The sequence below is a fragment of the Plasmodium brasilianum genome, chromosome 14 (assembly GCF_023973825.1).
Source record: "Plasmodium brasilianum strain Bolivian I chromosome 14, whole genome shotgun sequence".
NCBI classification, from domain to species: domain Eukaryota; phylum Apicomplexa; class Aconoidasida; order Haemosporida; family Plasmodiidae; genus Plasmodium; species Plasmodium brasilianum.
The window spans coordinates 754,674-776,471 of record NC_090127.1 but is presented as its reverse complement, the minus strand read 5'-3'; the positions used below and the strand labels follow the sequence as shown (position 1 = coordinate 776,471).

Genomic DNA, 21,798 nt, shown 5'->3' with positions numbered 1-21,798 from the left:
ATTAAAAAAATAAAAAAATAAATTAAAAAAATAAAAAAATAAATTAAAAAAATAAAAAAATAAATTAAAAAAATAAAAAATATAACGAAGTAAAACCTATTTTTTTTTTCAATTTTGTTTATCAATTTTTTTTCTTCCGTTAAAAGTAAAAATATTGAATGTGTTTTATTTTTAAAAGAGCATATAAATTACATTTTATTTATATTGTTTCCTTTATTTACATTGTTCACACTGTTTATGGTGATATATATATATATGTAATATACCAATTTTAATTTGTATTTAAACAAAAAAATAAATAAATAAACTAATAATAGTTTTTCTAGTAGTACTATAAAAAGAAACACATTTTTTACCAAGTTTTCTATTAACACTGAAGTTATTGCATTCTTCGAAGTTTTTAAAAAGAAAAAGATAGAAACGTAAAATATGTTTCTCTCTTCATTGATAGAAGTAACTAAAAATATATTCTTATTTAAATGTATGTATTAATAAATGTTCTAAAAAATGCGCTAAAAAATATAAAAAAAATGAACTAAAACATGAACTAAAAAATGCACAAAAAATGAATTATAAAATAGAAATACATTCTTAAACATATATATAAGTGAAACCTGTGCACTGTATATAGTTAACCTAACTCTGAAAATAATAGTTTATGTATTTGTAAGTATATATACATATATAATAAGATTATTCCAAAAAAAGCTAGAAAAAAAAAAAATTGTGTATAATATATAAAAAAGAAAAGAAAAAATGGCTAGCACCAATGAGGAAAGTAAGGAAATGATTTATTTAAAAGATGCTTTTCACCTAAGTACATTAAACAGAGAAAACACGTTGTCAATTGCTAACGAAAATGATAATGAATGCATACCACACGCTATATTAGTGGACGGTGGTAGTATTGACCTATTTAATATGGACCTGACAAAGGTGAAATGATGATACAGAATGTTGGGGGCATATGCACACAATATACATGAACAAGTCATAATATAAATAGCTATTTTAATTTTTTTATTTTATTTTATTTTTTTTTTTTTTTTCTCTTTATGTTCTAACAGTATCAAAAAAGTGAGTATAGAAGAATTTTTAATTTGAATTCAAGAAAAATCTCAGAACCAAAATTTACTTCAGAACCATCAACGAATGAAAAATTAATGGTATGAATAATTTTTTTATTACGTTTTTATGTTATTTTTAATTAATTTCACTTTCATTTCATTGTATCATTTATTTTTCCCCATCCCCTTTTATTTTAAACCAATGTAAATATATAATATGAAATTTGTTAATGCGTAGGATACGGAAGACACGAAAAAAAAAAAGAAGGAATACAACACATTAATGCCGCGGATACATATGATTTTAAGCTTTTTTATACCCTTTATAGGTTTCTTAAAATAAAATTTAAATTAAAATTAAATAAAGGAAAACGTAAAATTAACATTATAGATTTGCAATTTATACGTGTGTCGAGTATCATTCCATTTTTGTAAATGCGCTTTTTTAATTATTTTTTCAGGTTGCTTATCATATTTGTTTAATTTAAAGTATGATGTATCATCACCCAGGCGCAAGTATGCTAGTAAGGCCTTGTGTGTTGGTAGCGCTTTGAGTGTTATCTATGCATTTGCATTATGCTCCATTCTAGGGCACTACGTCTACCAGTATAATTCTGGGGATTTATATGGATTTACTTATTAATGTAATATGCCGTTAAAACTATATCTTTTTGTGTGTGCCTGCACACATATATATATATATATATACAAGCGCACATGCTTATATGTCATAATATTTGCCTCAAGCAAGCTGTTTAACAAACATCACATTTTACATACAATAAATTTTAATTTTTTTTAGTAATTTTAACATACGTGTATGTGTATGTATATTTACATTAATGCACAACTAATTTAAACTATTAATTTAAAAAACAAAAATTGTCAAATTTATTATTAATTTCAATTAGTATATTCTCGAGTAATCGAGTTGACTAAATGGGTAGATTAGTTATATTTAAAAGAAAAAAAAAAAAAAAAAGTTCGCATCACTTTTGCAGTATCCCATTTACTGTTAGAATTATTATTATATCGTCCAGTTTTTATTTTCGTCCCTTTGGTCATGGCCCAATAACAAGTTAAAAAAAAAAAAAATAAATAAATAAATAAAAACTATCGTATTCCTTCATTTTATTTCTGATTATTTGCTTTTTATTCTATTTACATTGATTAAAAAAAATATAACGAGGTTATGCTTTTCCTCTTGAATACGTTTATCATGAAATGTATTATATGGACGTAAATTTGTCCAAGTACGATAAAATGATCACCTGGACTAATTATACTTTTATCCATTTACATCTGTCCATGTGTATATATATAATACATATACATACACACATTCACATTCATACACATTGATACATATTCATTCATTCATACACACATACACACACACACACACACACACACACACATACGTGCACTCGCAAGCGCACACAAAGTATACCTCTTATAATTATATATGAAATATCTTTTTGCATAATAGTCGTCTTCCATATTTTTTATTATTCTTGTTTTTCCCTCATATTTATTACTAAAAGTTATGTTAAAAATACTCATTCACTGTAACAGTACATGGGTTAGCTTGTAGCAACATTTAAAAGTAACCTACCTATTTAAATATTGGATAGGTATATTATTAACAGACGTGCTAGCTACATATTGTATTCTCATTCTTTACTTATTTAAATGCGTTTTAAAAAATAATCTTATTACGTATTTATTTTTATTTTTTTATAAACAGAAAGGACTATAGTATTCTGTATGCTTATAATATTTCATTTGTTCAAAATTTTAAGCTTTAATCTTTAATATGGCATTTGTATGTTCTTATACCTGCTTTAAATTTCATTTTAATTTTTATTGGCCCATTTCTATTTTTGTATATATTTTATAAATATATAAATGTCTGTTAAATCTTTTGGTTATTTTATATTTTTTATCCAAGGATATTATGCTCATCATAATTGAAGAAATAAAAAGAAAAAGCGACTGCTTCTTTTATTTTGTTTCATTTGTTTTATTTTATCTGTTTTATTTTATCTGTTTTATATTATTTGTTTTATTTTATCTGTTTTATATTATTTGTTTTATTTTATCTGTTTTATTTTATTTATTTTATTTTATTTATTATATATTTTTATTTTTTGTACAAAGCATTTTGCACAATAACGCGTTGACAGGATTATAGAACTTCTATATATACATGTGTACAAATAAGCATTCGGCATCTTTATTGTTTTATTAAAATTATTTAAAGGGGCGCAACAAGTCGTGAAAATGTTTGTCCGTAGTACTTATCATTTTTTTTTTATGCGCTCAATTATATTACTAGTTTTATTAAATATATATGATGGTGTACCTTTTTTTTTAACCGCCTTTTTATATTTTTTTTCTTTCAAATGTTTATATTTATTTTATTTTTACGCAGTTACATTTAACCTTTCACAGTTTTTTTTTCTTTTTTTTTAATTTATTTTTGTGTTGATATATTTTTACGCTGATATATTTTTACCTTTATTTTACTTTCCTTTATTTACGTTAGTTTATTTTACTTTTTTATTTTTTTTTTTTATTATTTACCTTTTTTTTTCTTTAAAAATTATTTAAATGTTATTTGGGGGCGAAGCGCGTATATTAGTATATACATAAATGAAAATTGCTAATATAAATTCATTCTGTTTTCGATGTATATTCATAATACATATATATATATATATATACATATATACATATATATAAATATATATATTATATATAAAATATATATTCAAATGTTTATAAATGTACATATATAATTATTTGTATAAAGAAATAAGTGAAGTCATGTGTTAAATAATATACATTTTTTTTTTTTTATCTCCTTTTCATATGTTTCAAAAAAAAGCGTTTTAATGGATAAACGTATACGCTAATTTTGCTTATATACATATATATATGTATATGTATACGTAAATACAAGTAAAATGTACATAAATATAAACATATATACCTATGAATACATATATATATATATATATATATATATATATATTTATTTATTTATTTAATTATATATTTATTTATACGTATTTATGCCCAATTTTACGATAACACAATAAGGTGTTCCTATGCTACTTTTTATATCTCACAAATATTCGTATAATGTCAAGGAGCATCTTTTGAAAGAAAATTAAAAAAAAAAAAAAATTTAACGCGATTTACTACTACATTAAATTGTATTGCATTTAAAACAGAGCTTTGCGAGTTTTATTTGTTTTTAATAATTTTGTTTAATCTTAAAAGAATTAAAAAAAATTAAGAAAAACGAGGGGGGGAACAATTCGTTATAAGTATTTATATATATATATATATATATATACATATATGTATGATATATTAGGCTGAAAAGCAAAAGTAGCACATAATATATACATGTATAGCGACTTATAATGTAAGGATAAATAAAACGCATAATAAAAATAGCTTCTATTCTTTTTCAGATTGTAAAAATACAAGTCATATAAAATTTTTGTGTACATAAAGAATTATAGTGTTAAGAGAGAAAGTGAAAATGTTGAAGTTACATAATATGAAAATTATTTACCCACAGCACTTTTTTTTCACTTGACGCAAATTATACATAATTCGTAGTTACACTTTTATATATGCGCCATTGTATACCTATACGTGAATACATACAAACGTACATCCATATTCATATGTACGTGTTCTTTTCCCGTATAGGTAAAAAATATGAGAGGTTCTTATGTCAGAGATGGGTATAGGTCTCAGTACAGATACGCAAATGGTAACGCCATACCTGGATGTACATAACAAATACTTATCCCGACGTACAGAAGGGGGAACACAAATTGTGTATATATATATATATATATACATATATATTTATACATATATATATATACATGTACATATATGTCCACATTTATTTACCTGTGTATTCACTTTTGCACTCATTTAATAGGATCAGATGGAAACAATAAAATGAAGAATTCCTATAATAGGAGAAATATCTATTTAAAGAAAGAAGCACAGAAAGAGAAAGGAATAACATTTTGTCCGCATTACACCCTGAGAGGTTAAGAATTTTTTGTTAATTTTATGATACATATATGTACATACATATATATATATATATATACATATATATACGTACATATATGCATATTTGTAACACCGCTGTTAATTGTATCCCCATACGATCCCTTTAAAATTATGAGTATTCCTTATCGTAATTCACATTTTTATTTTCGCCATTTCAGGATCATGCCGTTATTTAAATGATTGCAAGTAAATTAATTATTTGTATATATACATGCATAAGTTCCCATATGCATTCATATACATGCATGTTTATTTATATTTTTTATGGAATATACACGTGTATATATATATGTATTATTAAATGAACGCAATACACACCCGTAATGTACATACACATTAGTACATCGTGTCTTTGTATACGCGTATATGCATATATATTTAAAGTTAAAAAAGAAAAAAGAAAGGAAGGAAAAAAAGGAAGGAAAAAAAGGAAAGAAAAAAAGGAAAGAAAAAAAGATGGAAAAAAACGAGTAGAAAATGGAACGTGGATAAAGAAATGACGAATAATGTAGTAAAAAGGGAAATAAGAAACTAAACGAAATGAAACGAAATAAGTAAAAATGAGAAAAAAAGGGAAAAAATAAGGAAAATAGAAAAAAAAAAAAAAAAAAAAAACGAAACAGAGGAAATGAATAGAATAGAATAGAATAGATAGAAGAAGGTTACAAGTAGGGATAAAGAATTGATAACGATAGTTACGCCAGTTTGCCGGGATGTATTTTTATTGAAGCACATATGTATGAAATATGTATATAGGATATATATATATATTATACTGTATAAATAGATGTTTACATTTTATGGGCGTAAGACCTACATTTGTTTGGTTTAGTTTTAATTCTTGGAAAATATATTTTGTTAGGCCTTTATTTTATTTTTTTTTTTTTTTCCATACTTCTGTTACATTAGTAATATGCATATATATATATTTATATACATTGATGTGATGGGCGTATTGCTAAGAAGAAGCACTAATGATTGCTAAGGTTTTTTTAAGAAAAATGGTTTTTCTACGGATTTATTCTTTTGGGTGGTCAGAGTGCATCCTTTTCCTTTTCCCCCCCCCCTTTTTTTTTTTTTTTTTATATCTGTTATATTTGTTTTTCTATTAATTTTTCCGTCTATTTTGTTGTTCATGTATTTGTCCATTTATCTGCTTATTTTTCTGTGTATTATTTTGCTCACTGATTGCGCTCCCGTAGAAGACTAGTGAAAAGAAAGAGAAAAAAAAAAAAAAAAAAATGTCGTACAATTGTTGTACGGAAAGATTATTATATATATATATATATGGAACGATTTTTCCCCTCTAGTTCCTAATCTTTTTATATCCATCTCACAGTCCATCTTTCCCCCTCTGTGTGCCAACGTTTTTGTTATGAATATATATATATTAATTTTTTTTGAATTGTGTAAATGGCCAATTTTTTTCAGAAATTTACATAATTTAAAACTAGTTGACTCATTTTATTTACAAAGATCATACATAGATTGTGCTATAATAGTTCATGGGCCGAATAATGAAATATATTTGTTTACGTCTGTATCTCCATATACAATTAATGTATGGCTGTTTGTACCTGGAGAAGGATCTAAAGAACTAGACATAAAACATTTAAAAAAAATAGAGTTTGAGTTAACAGAAGAAGAAGAATCATATGTTGACAATAAATTAAAACAAAATAAAAAGAACAGTGGAAGAAAAAATAAAAAAAGAGTCTTATCCTTATTATATGCTGAAGAATGTATATTCGCTGGTTTAGACAATGGATTAATAAAAATTATGCACTTGCCTTCCTCGGATTCGTCTACTCTTTTTGCGCATTCAGATGCCATATATAGTATTGTATGTATTGACGGAATTATCATATCATCATGTATTAATGGGGAAGTAAAATTTTGGAAGTATCAAGAGAGTTACTTAAGTTTTGTTACAATAAAAAAGATTGAAACAAGAACGAGAATTTACAAAATGATAGAAATAATATCAGGAAAATGTCTGAGTAATACAAACAATCGCAGTAGTACAAATAATACGTATAATCCAAATAGTGCAAATAATACCAGTAGTGCACATAATGGCAATAATCCTAGTAATGAAAATTTTAATTCTGAAGTGTCGAAATACACTAGGACTCTTTGGGTTTGTGGTGATGGTATAACTATTATTAATTTGCTAAATCTTGAAATCGTAAATAATCTTAAGTGTAAATATGGAAGCGTTGTGTCAGTTATACAGTATGAAGCTAATGTTATAACAGCAATGAGTGATGGTAAAATTGTAGCATTTGGTTTAACAGGCGAAGCACATTTTGAAATGAATACTTTGCCTATTTATTGTATGGCAGGTTTGAAAAATGAACGAAATTTGCCAATATTAATATATGGATCTACCAAAGCTTTATATACTTTTTCTTTACCTGAATTCAATCCATATGGGTATTTAAAGGACAGAGATAACATGATGCTCAAGTTTAATATTAATGATCCAGATTTTATACTCGCTCTGTCAGGGCCATATTTCATAGTCATTTTTTCGAACAGTAAGTTTTAAAGAACTGCAAGTTCATAGGGCTGTACGCAGTTATGTGAAAAGATGTATATATCTATGTAGTAGTGCACAATGAAATAATAGAAAAATGAATAGAGATCAGTGTGTGTGCGATGGCATATCATGCCATCGCGCGTACGTATATACATGCATATATATATATATATTTATATATATTTGTATGTGTTCATCCTATTTTTACCCATTTATGCTCTTTTCTTTTTTTTTCCCCTTTTCAGATGGTAATGCAAGAGTTTGGAAGTGGGAGTCAAGTGAGTAGTTTATTTTTTCGAGTGGCCCTTGCAGAATTGTGTATTTAAGGGGTCCTAACGTGAACACATCATATACAAATACATATTTATATGTGTACCTAAATATGTGCATACCTATATATATGTGTACCTAAATATGTGCATACCTATATATATGTGTACCTAAATATGTGCATACCTATATATATGTGTACATATATATGTGCATACCTATATATATGTGTACATATATATATATTTTTAAATTGTAATTAATCTTCTATTTAATAATTTACAATACATTTTGGATGCATTTTATTTTAAAATTTTGGTAAATACGTATGTTAGGTAGTTTTTATTATGTACGCACCCACTTATATATATGTACATACATACGTACGTAACCCTAATGCAGTTTTTGTTTTTAATGCAGAAAAAAAAAAATAATAATAATAAAGACACAAGTAGTCTACCAAATAAAATATAGTAAATTTATAATGAACAAAAATTCGAATACTTTTTTTTTTTTATTAGAAGTATACTTTTTTTAATTAAAAAGTTTTCATGCAATAATTGTATTTGTCTCGTACATGATCTTTTTTAATGAAAAACGTAGTCATGCAATATTTTGTAATTGTAATTACATAAGTGTAATAAATGGTACAATGTTATGTCGGACATATAAGCGTATATATATATATATATATATATATATATATATATATATCCATACGTGAGGAGGATTATACATAAGTACATACATATTACATAAATGCTTACAATACATATGTGTGTATATTTAAGTCTGTACCATCATAAACTTTTTATTTTTATTTTTTTTTAAATTTATTTTCATATTATATTTACTATTTGCATTATATAAATACCACTGTAAATATATAACATATAAAATACACAACACAACAAAATTATATAGTATCAATTGTGCATACCCTTTTACAAAATTAAAATTGCATTTTACACAAGTTTAAATTATTTTATCTTACGATGCTTTTTTTTTTTTTTTTTTTTTTAACAGATACTTTTTTCATTAATTCAGTTAAATGTAGTTACAAAACTAGTATTATTTTACAATTCGAAAAAAGTATGCCATTTGAGTATACAAGCATTCGTATTTGTGTAAATGTTCTTATTTCTTTATGTGTATATATATACCTTTATGTACACCTCCAAAATGTATGTATACTACTGCAGAATTAGTATACTGAACATTCCATACACTGCATTACTGCAGTATATAGATGGTTCTTTTTCGAATGAACATCTCATAGAGTTAGTAGTTAATTTATAGGGGCGCATGCATATAAGCATATATATACATATATTTTTATATGTATGTTTATATATGTGGTCCCTTTTCCGTTTCGCAATGTTGAACAAAAATGTTCAGTCGAAAAAATTAAAATCTTTTATATTATAATGCATAATACCGTTATTCATGGGGGGAAAAAAGAAAAAACAAAAATGGTACAGAAATGAACAGGTAAACGGGGGAACCGAACATTTGAACAGATCATAAAAAAATATTACCTTTGAATGGGTCTAAATGACAAAATGTGGAAACAGTTGTATGCTTTGCAATATATGAGATGCATTTATATATTTGTCGGGTATTTCAAAAGAAATCTACATATATCTTTTGACTTTTCATAATGTGTGAAATGATGTGTATACATGCATACAAATGTGTACGCACAAATATAAGCCCTAGTACAGGAGCACATATATATATGTATATGTATATATATATATATATATATATATATATATGCATATTCGCGCTCGTAATATGAGCTGCCCATTGATGTGCGATAATTATTGATAAATAGCAATATCGTTAATACGTAATTGTAAAAAAAGCAAATGCAACAAATGAAGAAAAACAAAAAATAAAACAAGAAAAAGGAAAAAGGAAGAGACAATGCTAAAACAGACATAACTAAAAAAAAAAAAATTACTTAAAATAATGAAAAATAATATAATAATAATAAATAAACGAGTAAACCATAAGCATTACGGAGAAAATATTTTAAAAATGAGCCACTTTTTTTTTTTTTTTTTTTTTTTTTCACATGAGATGTAAATAGCTGTATTTTTATTTTTATTTTTATATTTTTGTACGTTAATTTTTACTTCATTTTGTTTTATGTTCATTTTCTCCCCCTCTGTTAATTTATATGATGGTCCGATATTTCACAACACCACTTAGTAAAATTTTCAAAAAAATGAAAGCCATTGTTTTTCCTTCTTATTCTAGTGAACTTTGTTCTACTTGGTAAAGTTGAGTTGTCTGTTAGTATATCATTTTTTACATCATAGTATGACGAAGTAACAAAAAAATTCATAATTAAAAATCCTTTTGAGTTTCCATCATCTCCTATTATAGGTATTCGTAGAGGATATTCTTGAGATAGGGACTTAACTTTTAACTGCAACCTTCCAGTTATTTCTGTTTTATATACAGATGATTCTATTACTTTTAAATAAATAAATTCTTCATTATTGAAAGGCAAATTTATTATTTCATTTTGCAAATCACAATCAGCATAATTATTTGACTCACTTAATTTACAATTATAAAATTTGGATTGATACTTTTGTAATATATCATCGTACGTATTAAAGTATACACTAACAGAATATTTAATTTCACTTATATTTAAAAAAGGAGCTGGAATCTCTTCTAGCTTTTGTAAACACACAATTGCCTGTAACTGATCTAAGTTATGATGAGCATGCGGGTGAGAGTATGAATGTGGATGTGGATGGTTAAATTGATGTTGATGGTAATTTTTTTTACTCATGTTAATATTTTTAAGTTTTGAAAATTTCTTTTCACTATCATTAATTTCGGACCCTCCTCCTTTATTGAGTAATAAGTGAAAGGTATTCACAGGGAAGGAGTGATATCTTTCGCTGTTCAAAGTGTTCGTGTGTATCTGCGGATCGTAGGGAACTCTGTGCATGTTATTCATGCTGCTAATATGGTTCATCCTGTACACATTATTTATGTCGCTGATATGGTCCATGCCGCTAATATGGTCCATGCCGCTGATATGATCCATGCCGCTGATATGGTCCATGCCGCTGATATGGTCCATGCTGTTAATACTGTTTATACCACTATTATGGTTAACACTATTAATGTTATTACTTATATCAGCGTTATAATTGTGCACAGCGTAGTCATAATTTACCTTATTCAGGTCACTATGTACGTAGTCATATAAATCATTATTATAATTATTTTGTTCATTATAATTATTAATTTGACTGTTCATAATTTTTTCATTTGAATGGTTTTTATTACATAAACTCATATTAAATGAGTTATTTAATTTGGTACTTAAATTAGGGATGGCATGGATTCTTCCCATATCATTATTAATTATGTCATCTTTATTATTATCATTACTTGCAAAATAATTGTTTTTCATCTCTAAAGGATTATAACAACTATATTGGTTATAGCTTATAGGCACATTTACATAGTCATAATGTTCTGCATCTCTTGGTGGTATTGGTACCACATTAAAAGAATTATTAGATTTTACATTTAAATGATTATTCTCATATATGTTATTTTCGCTTTTATACAAATTTATCGCGGGGTTAATTACCTCTCCATGCTTGTTTTGCGTAGAATTGATTGCATACCCGCTTTGATCCATTATATTATTTCCCCTTGCATAATCATAAATATTATAATCTATATACTCTTCTTGATCGTGCAAGTTTGTGATATCACGTTCATTATTTACATTAGCCTAAAATTAAAAAAAAAAAAAAAAGAAACAAACAAAAATGATATAGATTAAATCTGCAGCATTATTTTTAACAATCGTTGTAGGAGGAGATTAATCCGTTTTTTTATTTACAGCTATTGCTCGTTTGTTTTGCACATGGGACAAATTTATTTCAAGACTTTTTTGCAAACGTTTATGAAGAAAGTATATACATAATAACGCATGTTCATAATTTACGAGAGTGACATAAGTGTACACACAAAAGAAACATAAAATACGTATTCTCCCTCAAAGTTGAATTGTACAAATATAAGTTAAATAAAATTGTCAGCACGCGAAATTGTTTTTTATTCTTTTATTATTAATCTTTATATTTTTTATTTTTTATCTTTATATCTTTATATTTTTTATTTTTTATCTTTATATCTTTATATTTTTTATCTTTATATTTGTTCTCTTTATATGTTTAATCTTTATATGTTTATTCTTTATATGTTTATTCTTTATATGTGTAATCTTTATATGTGTAATCTTTATATGTGTAATCTTTATATGTGTAATCTTTATATGTTTAAACTTTATATCTTTTATTTTATTTTATTTTATTTTTGTTCTTCTTTTTGCTACATTGTTACGGTTTTGTTCTGGCGGCATAATTTTTCCTGAACCAGAACTGCATGTGCGATTTTCCATCAATAAATAAAATAGAAGAAAAGGGAAAACGTAAAGGGAAAATTACAGTTTTAACAAAAATTTCGCAAAATGTTAGCGAAGAATGTTCAGAATCCTATTAATCTTGCCAAGATTTTCGTATTATTTTAAAATCCACTTTAAGTGGTAATCATAAGTACTAGTATAAGAATTTTCCAAAAAGAAATATGTACAAAAAAGATTAAAACGAGGGTTAACAAAACAAATAATGATTGTTAGTGGTGAGAAGAATAAAAAAAAAGAAAATACACATACATAACATTTACATATACATACATAATACATGCACATACGTACATACATAATATGTACATATTCATACGTACATGTATATATATTTATACACATTTGTACACATTTGTATACATACTTATGTATATACTTATGGTTATGTATATGTACTTACAAAATGTATATCCTGAACAAGATATTAAAAAAGATAAGAAAAAAAAAATATTCTGAACAGGAAATTAAATAAAAAAAAAATAAGAGATAAAAAAATGGCTAAAATAAATAAAATATCTGAAGTGAATAAAATATCTGAAATGAATAAAATATCGGAAATGAATAAAATATCTGAAATAAAAGGAATATATGAAATGAAAAAAATACCTAAATAGATAAAAAATCCAAATAGATAAAAAATCCAAATAGATAAAATATCCAAATAGAAAATAGATAAAATATCCAAATAGATAAAATATCTAAATAGATAAAAATTGAATATTAACATATTAATGGTAAATAATTGTATTAATTTTTATATATGCACATGAATGTGTAATAACACAACAGAGTATTTTTTTTTTTATTTTATTATTTTATTTTTTTTTTTGCTTGACGTGTGCAGGTGCAAATTTTTTATAAAGAAAATATTTTAAGGCATACAAGATAAAAACTGTTTTAATTCCAAAATGTTAACTGTTTTATATTCCTTTCATTTGTTATTTTCCTCTTTTAAAAATTTGTGAATTCACTATTCGAACATGTTAATGTAACAAGTTGCTAATATATATATCATAAATGTTTACAACATATTTTTTTCAACACAGAAAAGTGCAAAATGGAGAAGTATACTGAAACAAAACATGGGGTTGAAACACACAAGAGTGTTATATAAGCTTAAGATGTTACCCTTTAGACATTTTTGTAAAATAAATTAAATTCTTTCATAGTACATATTAAATGTTCTTTTTATATATATTATCTTAGTATAAAAATATCTTCTCACCTTCTCATTCCCTTTTCAAAACATTTCACCATGTATGCATATATATGTACATATGTATGTATATTATTTTAGAATTTAACTAACCTTCTTTTTTTTTTCCTGAACAATTCCAAAGATTGCTTCACACAAAAATTGTACTTTTCTGATTAATGGTGAATATTATTTATTGTGAAAACTTTGTTTTGTATATTTCTTAAAAAATGGGAAGAACAATTTATTTTTTATTGATTTATATGATCGTTTTCAGAAAACTTTTTTTAATTGACTGTTGCACGGGATGAGCTAGTCGTTATTTTGTAATGCTTCTTAATTCTTCTGCTTCCTATTTGTTCTGCTTTATTTCATTAATTTATAATATATTTTTTTCTTTTTTCCACTTCTCCCTTTTGGGTTTATTTACGCTTACACAAAAACATACTGAAGGAAAACAAGTAAAATACAGAAACAAAAAGTTGACGACAGAATAAAAGGGGTATGTACTTTTTTAAAAATTAATAATGTAGATATGTGAATAAGCGCAGGAATGTACGTTCGGCATAAATGAAAAATATTCCTTCCATTTTTGAAAAAATAATGAGGAAAAAATATGCGCACATACACATATATATTTATATATATATATATATATATATATATATATATATATTGAAGGCAACTTTTTCTAAAAAATAATAAAAAGTTCAGTATGAAATTTTATTGCTCTATTAATGTTTGCAGAAACGCTTTTTTTTTTTTCTTTTTTCCCAAAACTTTACTCTTTGTTTTTCTCCACCTTCCCCTGCCGCAATATAATAGATTTGAAATATGAAGTATTCTTTTGCGGCTTGAGGAAAATCTTATTATCCAAAGAATTGCATAAATAATATCATGTAATTCGTAAAAAAAATTAGAAAAGCGAAAAAAAAAAAAAAATTAAAAACAAAATGGATAGAACAAATTAGAAGTACATTTTCGTAATTTTTACCTCTAAAAATATGGAGCAATGTAAATAGGAAAAAACAGCATTGGGTTATTCTTCATTCTCGTTTTTTGCTCCTTTACGTTATGCTATTTTTTTTTTTTTTTCTCCACAATTTGATGTGACAAAATTGCGCGAAAATGCACTATTTAAAAAAACATCTTGTGTTTAGTCATAGAAAGTTTATCAATAAAATATGTGTCGATTGTAATTCCTTTAAAATGTTTAGAAAAAAATCCAGAAATTTCACTTCGTTTAGAAGTATTTATGAATGTGATTTAGCACATGGAAATTACATAAGGAATACGAGTGATATAAGTAACGCATGCAACACAAATGGCATAAATAGTAGAAAAGAACTACTCTGCACGGATCCTGAAAACATTGCCAATACTACAACTAAAACTATCACTTATACTGTCGCCACCACTACCACTATCCCTACCACCTCCAGCACTATTAATAATAATAACTACGATGAGGAATTTTTTAAAAGCGTATTGTTTGTGAACAATTTGGACGATTTAAAAGATTACTTGGAGAATAATCTAAATGAATTGAAAAACCACGAATATATATTATTATTATTTAAAATATATGAAATAATATTTTCTAACTTTTATAAAACTTACGAAATGTCAGAGATTTTGAGACTGGACAATCCAAATTTTAAATATGTTTCTCTTGAACAGTATATAGAAGAACAGGAAAAAAAATATGATCACGCCAAAATGTATAGGGACTCGGTAAAGGAGATGGAGGAGGAAGAAGTGGGAGAAGAAGTGGGAGAAAAAGTGGGAGAAGAAGCGGACGAAGCAGTGGACAACATCAGAAATGTGAATTTGAATAGTCATTATGCAGACAGAAATAAATGTGATAATATGGAGTACACTGGTCAAAATAGTTCTGAACATGGTAATAATTCTATTTGTAAGGAGGAATCTCTAGATAATGTAAAGAGAAATAAGACTAATGATAATGGAGATGTAAAAGATACAACAGTAAAACATCAACTAGGGTATAATAAAGCAACTATTTGTAGTCAAAATAAAGAATTAGAGAAAATTCATTTTACTAAGAAAAAAATATTTTTCGGTAAAACCAAGTTGAACATATTGATGGACATATATATTAAATACATAATAGATTTAGAAAATTTAAATGTTAAGGAGAATAAATGGAAAGAATATGTAACATTCTTTTTAACACATAAATACAAAAGCTTTTACGATAATATTGTAAATAGAATATATAAAACTTTTTTTACATTTTCATGTGTAGATGTAATTAATTTTTTGTATATCATAAAAAGAACAAATGTATCATCTGTAAAAAATATAAGTATGTTAGCGGAAAATACAATTTTACAAAATGTGAAATATCTTGATGAGGAATATTTAGTGAGGGTAGGATACGTTTACTTAAACAATTCAAATAAAAATAAAAACATAACACATATTAATCCCCATAGCAGTAAGAACTTGTTCGAAACGTATATAAATTTCGTTCAAAATAAAATAAAGACAATGAATAATCAAAATTTTATAAAAGTGCTAACATATATTAGTAACAACAATTATAAGCATGTCCAATTTTATAAAGAATCAAAAAGTGAAGTATATAAAAGGTATAATAATTTTTCCGAAGAACAAATAATAAAATTGTTTTATCTATATTCTAAAAATATAACAGCATCCGATACTGTGTTCATGTTTAGCTTCATTAATTCTATAGTAGATATGTTCACCCGAAATAGCGCACTTCTGGAAAGGCAACTAGTAGATGTTCAGTCCAATGCATCTGATCATTTCGTTATAGCGGGGATGAATACAGAGAATAAAAGAGATAATAGCAGAACGTTATCCAGTGATTACAGCAAATTAGAGAAGAGGATAACGGAGGAAAAAGAGAACGAACTGATTTTTCCCTTATCTGTTTTACTGAATGGTATATGGGCAAATGCAAAATATTTTAAGAATTACCCTTTTTTATTAAAAAGATGTGAAAACATTATTTTGAAAAATATACAAAATTTGGGTACCTCAACGATAAGTATGCTCGTATGGGCTTATAGCACTGTGGAAAATAAAAGCAAAGAATTATGTTTTAATAACATTTTATATATAAAATTAAAAGAAAGAACTTTACAGTTATATAAAAGTATGACTCCTAAGCAACTTTCTAACTGTTTACTAGGACTGTCAACAACTTTAGGCAGAGCTATAAATAACGACGGATACGTAGACACTACTTTGCATGCCGAAGTTGAGCAGTACTTATTACAAAACGTGGTGGAAAAGTATGAAGTAGGGGGAAAATGTAAAACAGGGGGAACACACCAAATCAGTGGAAAACACAAAACCAGTGAAATGTATAAAGCAGCAAATAAAGGGGTACAAAAAACGAAATACTACAATTTGACTTTTTTGAATTTTTTTACTGCCGAAGATCTGGCAAATATATGTTTTTCCTACTCGTTAGTAAGAACAGGTAGCAGGGAATTTCACACTTTAATTCAATCTGTGTTATTAAACAAAATATATGATTTATCTCCTCAACACATATCAAAAATAGCATATACGTATGGATGTTTCTATTACTATTCTTCATATACTTTGTTAAGTTCTTTGCAGTATGAAATATTACAAAGGGTCCATCAATTTTCTTATCACGAGATTAGTGATATTCTATGGTGTTATTGTGTTAATAAATTTTTTGACTCAGATTTCTGGAAGTGTATGTTACATGGTATCGATTTTGAAAAAGTTTATAATGATGCTCGATGTTCTTTATTATATTCATCTCTATCATATATTAATTTAGTTGATTCATCTATTTTAGATTCATATAATGTGTTAAGAATTTTTAATTTTTTAAGAGAATCGTACTGGAATTTTCAAATTGTAGAATACCCTCACATGTTTGCAGATGAGGTAGTACAAACTCTAGTTGAGGAAAATAATTTTATTTTATCAAATAATTGTAGCTCGAGTAAAGACAGAGCTGTATTTCAATATATACAAAAAGTATTTGATTATGAAGGCTTTTTAATTGATATATATTTTGAATATAAGAATAAGAAATATGCTATATTTTTATATACACCTCTTAATACAACATATGATGGTTATCCGCTAGGAGAAAATATTTTGAAAACAAGATTTATAAAAAAGAAGAATATAAATATAGTACATTTGGTTCATAACATTTGGAAGAATTGTGGAAAGGATGATAGAATTAGTTTGATACATTCGCAATTATGAAGTAATTCGTGGTGTGTTCATCAATTTGAGAAGCATATTACGTAGTAAGATGCAAAGTGAGTTATATGGAGCATTACAAGTTGTATTATCTGATGTATGTCTATCCATGCACACAATATTTGCGAAAAAACGGTGCTTCTCTTGAGTGCCTAAATCTGGGGTACCTGCTCACAGGGCAGTTTAATGGGTGCCAATAGATGTGCGCTTTATTTCGGCAGTACCGTTTATTTATTTTTATACTGTTCTATACTATACTATACTATTCTACTTTATTTTATACAGTATTTCTTCAATATATTGTGCCTTATGCTATTGTACCGCACTTATCACGTTTTATTACAATTAATTTTAATTAGCTTTAATTATTTTTTGAAAATTTTTCCTGACCCCATCGAGTTCGTTTTGCAAAGTATTAACAGCGAGTAAGCGCGTTTAATCGTGTGCTTATCCGTTTTGCTTCCCATTCGCATCTCAGTCGATGCACACCCACCGTTCAATTGCTTCTCAATAGCTTCTGAATTGTTGCTCACCTGCTAATTACACCCCCTCCGTGTATTTGTAAAACCACCTGTGGTTAAGTATTTCTACAATAATGGGGCGCTTGTTCGGATCTACGTTGAGCATCATGGAGATTAAACTTTTCAGATCATCGGATACATCGTTTGGATATTGCAGAGTGTTACTTTCAAAGTTTTTTAATTCCTTTTTTCCATATTTAAAAGGTGCGAATCCTTGAGTCATGATAAATAATAATATACCTAAGCTCCATATATCTAGCTTAAAAACAGAATAATTAATAGTTTGATTGAAAATAATTTCTGGAGCTATATAAGCTTTAGTACCAGCTTCTGTTTTAATATTCTGATCAACATTAACAAAGTCAGATAAACCAAAATCAGCAATTTTACAAGTCATATTTTCATCTAATAAAATATTTTCTAATTTTAAATCTCGATGTACTATATGTTTAGAATGACAATAATATACTCCCTTAACAATTTGAAGAAATAAATCATGTGCTTCTTTTTCTGATAAGTATCCATTATTTTTTAAAATATAATTTTTTAAATCTCCATTAATAGCATATTCCATAATTAAACACACGTAATTTTGAAAATGATTTACATCATACATTTTAATTATATTATTATGTATTAGTCCTCTTAATGTTTGTATTTCAATAAAAACTCTGTGCACATCTGTAACATCTAAGAAATTACTTTTAGGAATAAATTTTAAAGCAACTCTCTGTTTTGTTTGTATATGGATACCTTGAAATACTATTCCAAATCCACCAGATCCTATTCTCTTTTGAACTACATAATCATTAACAATTAAATTATTTTCCATTTTACTATCAATATATAATTTATCTACACTTTCTTTTAAATATAATGTATCACCATCAATAATATCTTTTATTGATTTTATTACATTCCCACAACTGTCAGTTATGTATTCTCCATTGATTCCATATTTCTCTCTTCCTAATTGTAATATATCATAAATATTGTTATCATAACTGATGTCTATTTTTATCGCTTCTTTATTTTTGTTCTTATTTACACACACGTATACCTGTTTGTGTTCTCCCCTCCAAAGAAGGTCATCCTCAATGTCTTTGATGCTCCCCAGGTACATGTTGAGTGAAGCAGCGCAATCAGGTGTGTGAGTGTGTGTGTGAGTGTGTGTGTAAGTGTGTGTGTGAGTATGTGTGTGAGTGTGTGTGTGAGTGTGTGTGTAAGTGTGTGTGTGAGTATGTGTGTGAGTGTGTGTGTGAGTGTGTGTGTGTGTGTGTATCCTTGGTTGACCACAACCACAACGTGAAAATCGAGTCAATATGGGATATTTTTCCACTCAGTTTTTTCTAAATTTTCATTTAATTTTTGATAAATTTTCATTTAATTTTTGGTAAATTTTCATTTAATTTTTGGTAAATTTTCATTTAATTTTTGGTAAACATTTGGTCAATTTACGCTTCTAACTTTGCTACAATATATGCATATGTAACCGCTTCTTTTCTTTTTTCCCCTCCTTTCTATTGCTATTTCGAAACGCGTCTATTGAGGATAAATTGCTGCATTTACTAAGTCGGCTCCAGTTTGTGCAATTTTTATAACGTGCCAAAAATTTTTAAGTACTATGCTCATTGGTCAATTTGTCAACGTGTTCAAAATTTGCAAGAAGTGTGTAAGTAATGCGCAAATTTAGTTATAGGTGAATGTTACTACACGCTTGTCATTTATTTTTCGAACGATGTTTTACTTATATAAATATTCTCTTATATGATAAAACGCGATGTATCCGCTATATAATAGGGAAAAGGGAGGTGATAATCGAGAGAGACTTGATGATTTTTTTTTTTTTTTTTTTTACTTAAACGATTGAAGACATAAAATTAGTATGACAATCATTTCGCGCGTACACTCTACGCGTAATGCATTTTTTTTTTTTTTTTTTTTTTTTTTTTTTTTTTACGTATTTATGTAAATAGTCGATTACATTTTATGCATGTCTGATCGCTGCCAATAAGCAGTTAGCCTCTATAAACATTTTCCTCCATACCTCAACACATTTTATTTCGTACGTATTATATACACATAGGAGTATATAAATGCCTTTTCATTTATTTTCCTCTTCAAATAAAGCCTTCATTCGTAATAGTATCATTACTACTGCTGTTACTATAACAAAAGCATTTGAACGGAAATGAAAAATTTGCAAAAGCCTAATATGAAAAAAAATCAAGTATTAAATCCGAAAAGTTAAAAAAACAAAAAAACCATAAAAGGGGGAAAAGAAAAGATGAGAGGAGAAAAAATAGAAAAACGCAAAAATAAATGAATGCGAAATGAGAAAATGACAAAGTGCAAAACGGCAAAATGGAAAAATGTCGAAATGAAACAAAATTGCCAATTAACCAAATGTCGAAATTATATTTTTTGAAAAGTACTTCAACACAATAATTACCAATTCCTCATGGTGGTACGACACATGACTGTGGCATTACATAAAAATCAATTTTTGCATGTAAAAAAAAAATAAAAAACTGTAATAAAGCAATCAAAGAACTACTAAAACAGTTGATTGTTAGTACAGATAATATAAAAAAAAATAAACTTAATGATGTATATATATCAAATACATAGGTTTTGAATTTTCCCAGTTTTGACATAATAACTAAACTGTGTGAGATGGCCATAAAAAAAAATACAAAAATTTGCCCGTAATTTATTTCACCCGTGGATGCGTAATTTATGTTATCTGCAAAAAGGGAAGAAGTGGAAAACATGGATTACACGTTTAGATAAATGCACACGAGAAGATATATATACACGTGTGTACGCGTACATAGACATACGTACACACATGCGCATATTCATAACACACGTATAAGCACACACCCATGCATACATATATACACCGGTGCATGCTCGACAGATTCGCCCCTCTGCAGTGGCACATGAACACACACAAAACTTTGTATAAAGATATACCTTTAAAAAATAGCATAACGAAAAGCTGAATTGCTATTAATAAGTAAAGGAGACTATAATAAACTTGAACCCTCACGGGATAAATATATTTCGATTCGGATGCAAAAGTAATTAATGGCTCTTCGTTAATTCTATTATTCTGAGCATCATTATCATTTATTAAATTTTCATTTTTATTTATATTTTTTATGGAATAAATAGGGAAACCAACTTTTATGGTTTCATTTGGATATATAACACATGTAGGTATATCTTTTTTATTTTCTTCGCTGGAATTTGAAAAAACATAACTTAATGCATTTTCATAATATAAAATGGGTTCATCTTTCAAATCATTTAAGTTTAACGTTCCGGCCATTTTACAGAATAATCGTTTGCTTGTATCTAACCATGTA

The 21,798-nt window shown here is 26.5% G+C and overlaps 5 protein-coding genes and 1 pseudogene across 6 annotated transcripts; 3 read left to right on the top strand and 3 right to left on the bottom strand.

Moving 5' to 3' along the window:
* Window positions 1-756: 756 nt before the first annotated feature.
* On the top strand, window positions 757-1,710 carry MKS88_005391 (uncharacterized protein; the record flags this gene model as incomplete). Its single annotated transcript, XM_067218649.1, has 4 exons — window positions 757-936; window positions 1,068-1,166; window positions 1,306-1,396; window positions 1,529-1,710. The coding sequence occupies 4 exons, from the start codon at window positions 757-759 to the stop codon at window positions 1,708-1,710; spliced, it is 552 nt and encodes a 183-aa protein (XP_067070604.1).
* Window positions 1,711-4,805: 3,095 nt separating this feature from the next.
* Window positions 4,806-8,005, top strand: MKS88_005390 (annotated as a pseudogene). The gene is made up of 5 exons: window positions 4,806-4,878; window positions 5,038-5,151; window positions 5,336-5,363; window positions 6,609-7,717; window positions 7,965-8,002. Coding segments are annotated over exons 1-5 (1,362 nt in total).
* Window positions 8,006-10,165: 2,160 nt separating this feature from the next.
* On the bottom strand, window positions 10,166-12,397 carry MKS88_005389 (uncharacterized protein; the record flags this gene model as incomplete). The annotated part of the gene is made up of 2 exons (XM_067218648.1): window positions 10,166-11,764; window positions 12,371-12,397. The coding sequence occupies 2 exons, from the start codon at window positions 12,395-12,397 to the stop codon at window positions 10,166-10,168; spliced, it is 1,626 nt and encodes a 541-aa protein (XP_067070603.1).
* Window positions 12,398-14,783: 2,386 nt separating this feature from the next.
* MKS88_005388 (heptatricopeptide repeat-containing protein) lies at window positions 14,784-17,906 on the top strand (the record flags this gene model as incomplete). Its single annotated transcript, XM_067218647.1, has 1 exon — window positions 14,784-17,906. The coding sequence occupies one exon, from the start codon at window positions 14,784-14,786 to the stop codon at window positions 17,904-17,906; it is 3,123 nt and encodes a 1,040-aa protein (XP_067070602.1).
* Window positions 17,907-18,443: 537 nt separating this feature from the next.
* Window positions 18,444-19,547, bottom strand: MKS88_005387 (serine/threonine protein kinase PK9; the record flags this gene model as incomplete). The annotated part of the gene is made up of 1 exon (XM_067218646.1): window positions 18,444-19,547. One exon carries the CDS (start codon window positions 19,545-19,547, stop codon window positions 18,444-18,446), a length of 1,104 nt encoding a protein of 367 aa, XP_067070601.1.
* Window positions 19,548-20,544: 997 nt separating this feature from the next.
* On the bottom strand, window positions 20,545-21,761 carry MKS88_005386 (uncharacterized protein; the record flags this gene model as incomplete). Its single annotated transcript, XM_067218644.1, has 4 exons — window positions 20,545-20,590; window positions 20,828-20,882; window positions 21,147-21,170; window positions 21,404-21,761. The coding sequence occupies 4 exons, from the start codon at window positions 21,759-21,761 to the stop codon at window positions 20,545-20,547; spliced, it is 483 nt and encodes a 160-aa protein (XP_067070600.1).
* Window positions 21,762-21,798: the final 37 nt, after the last annotated feature.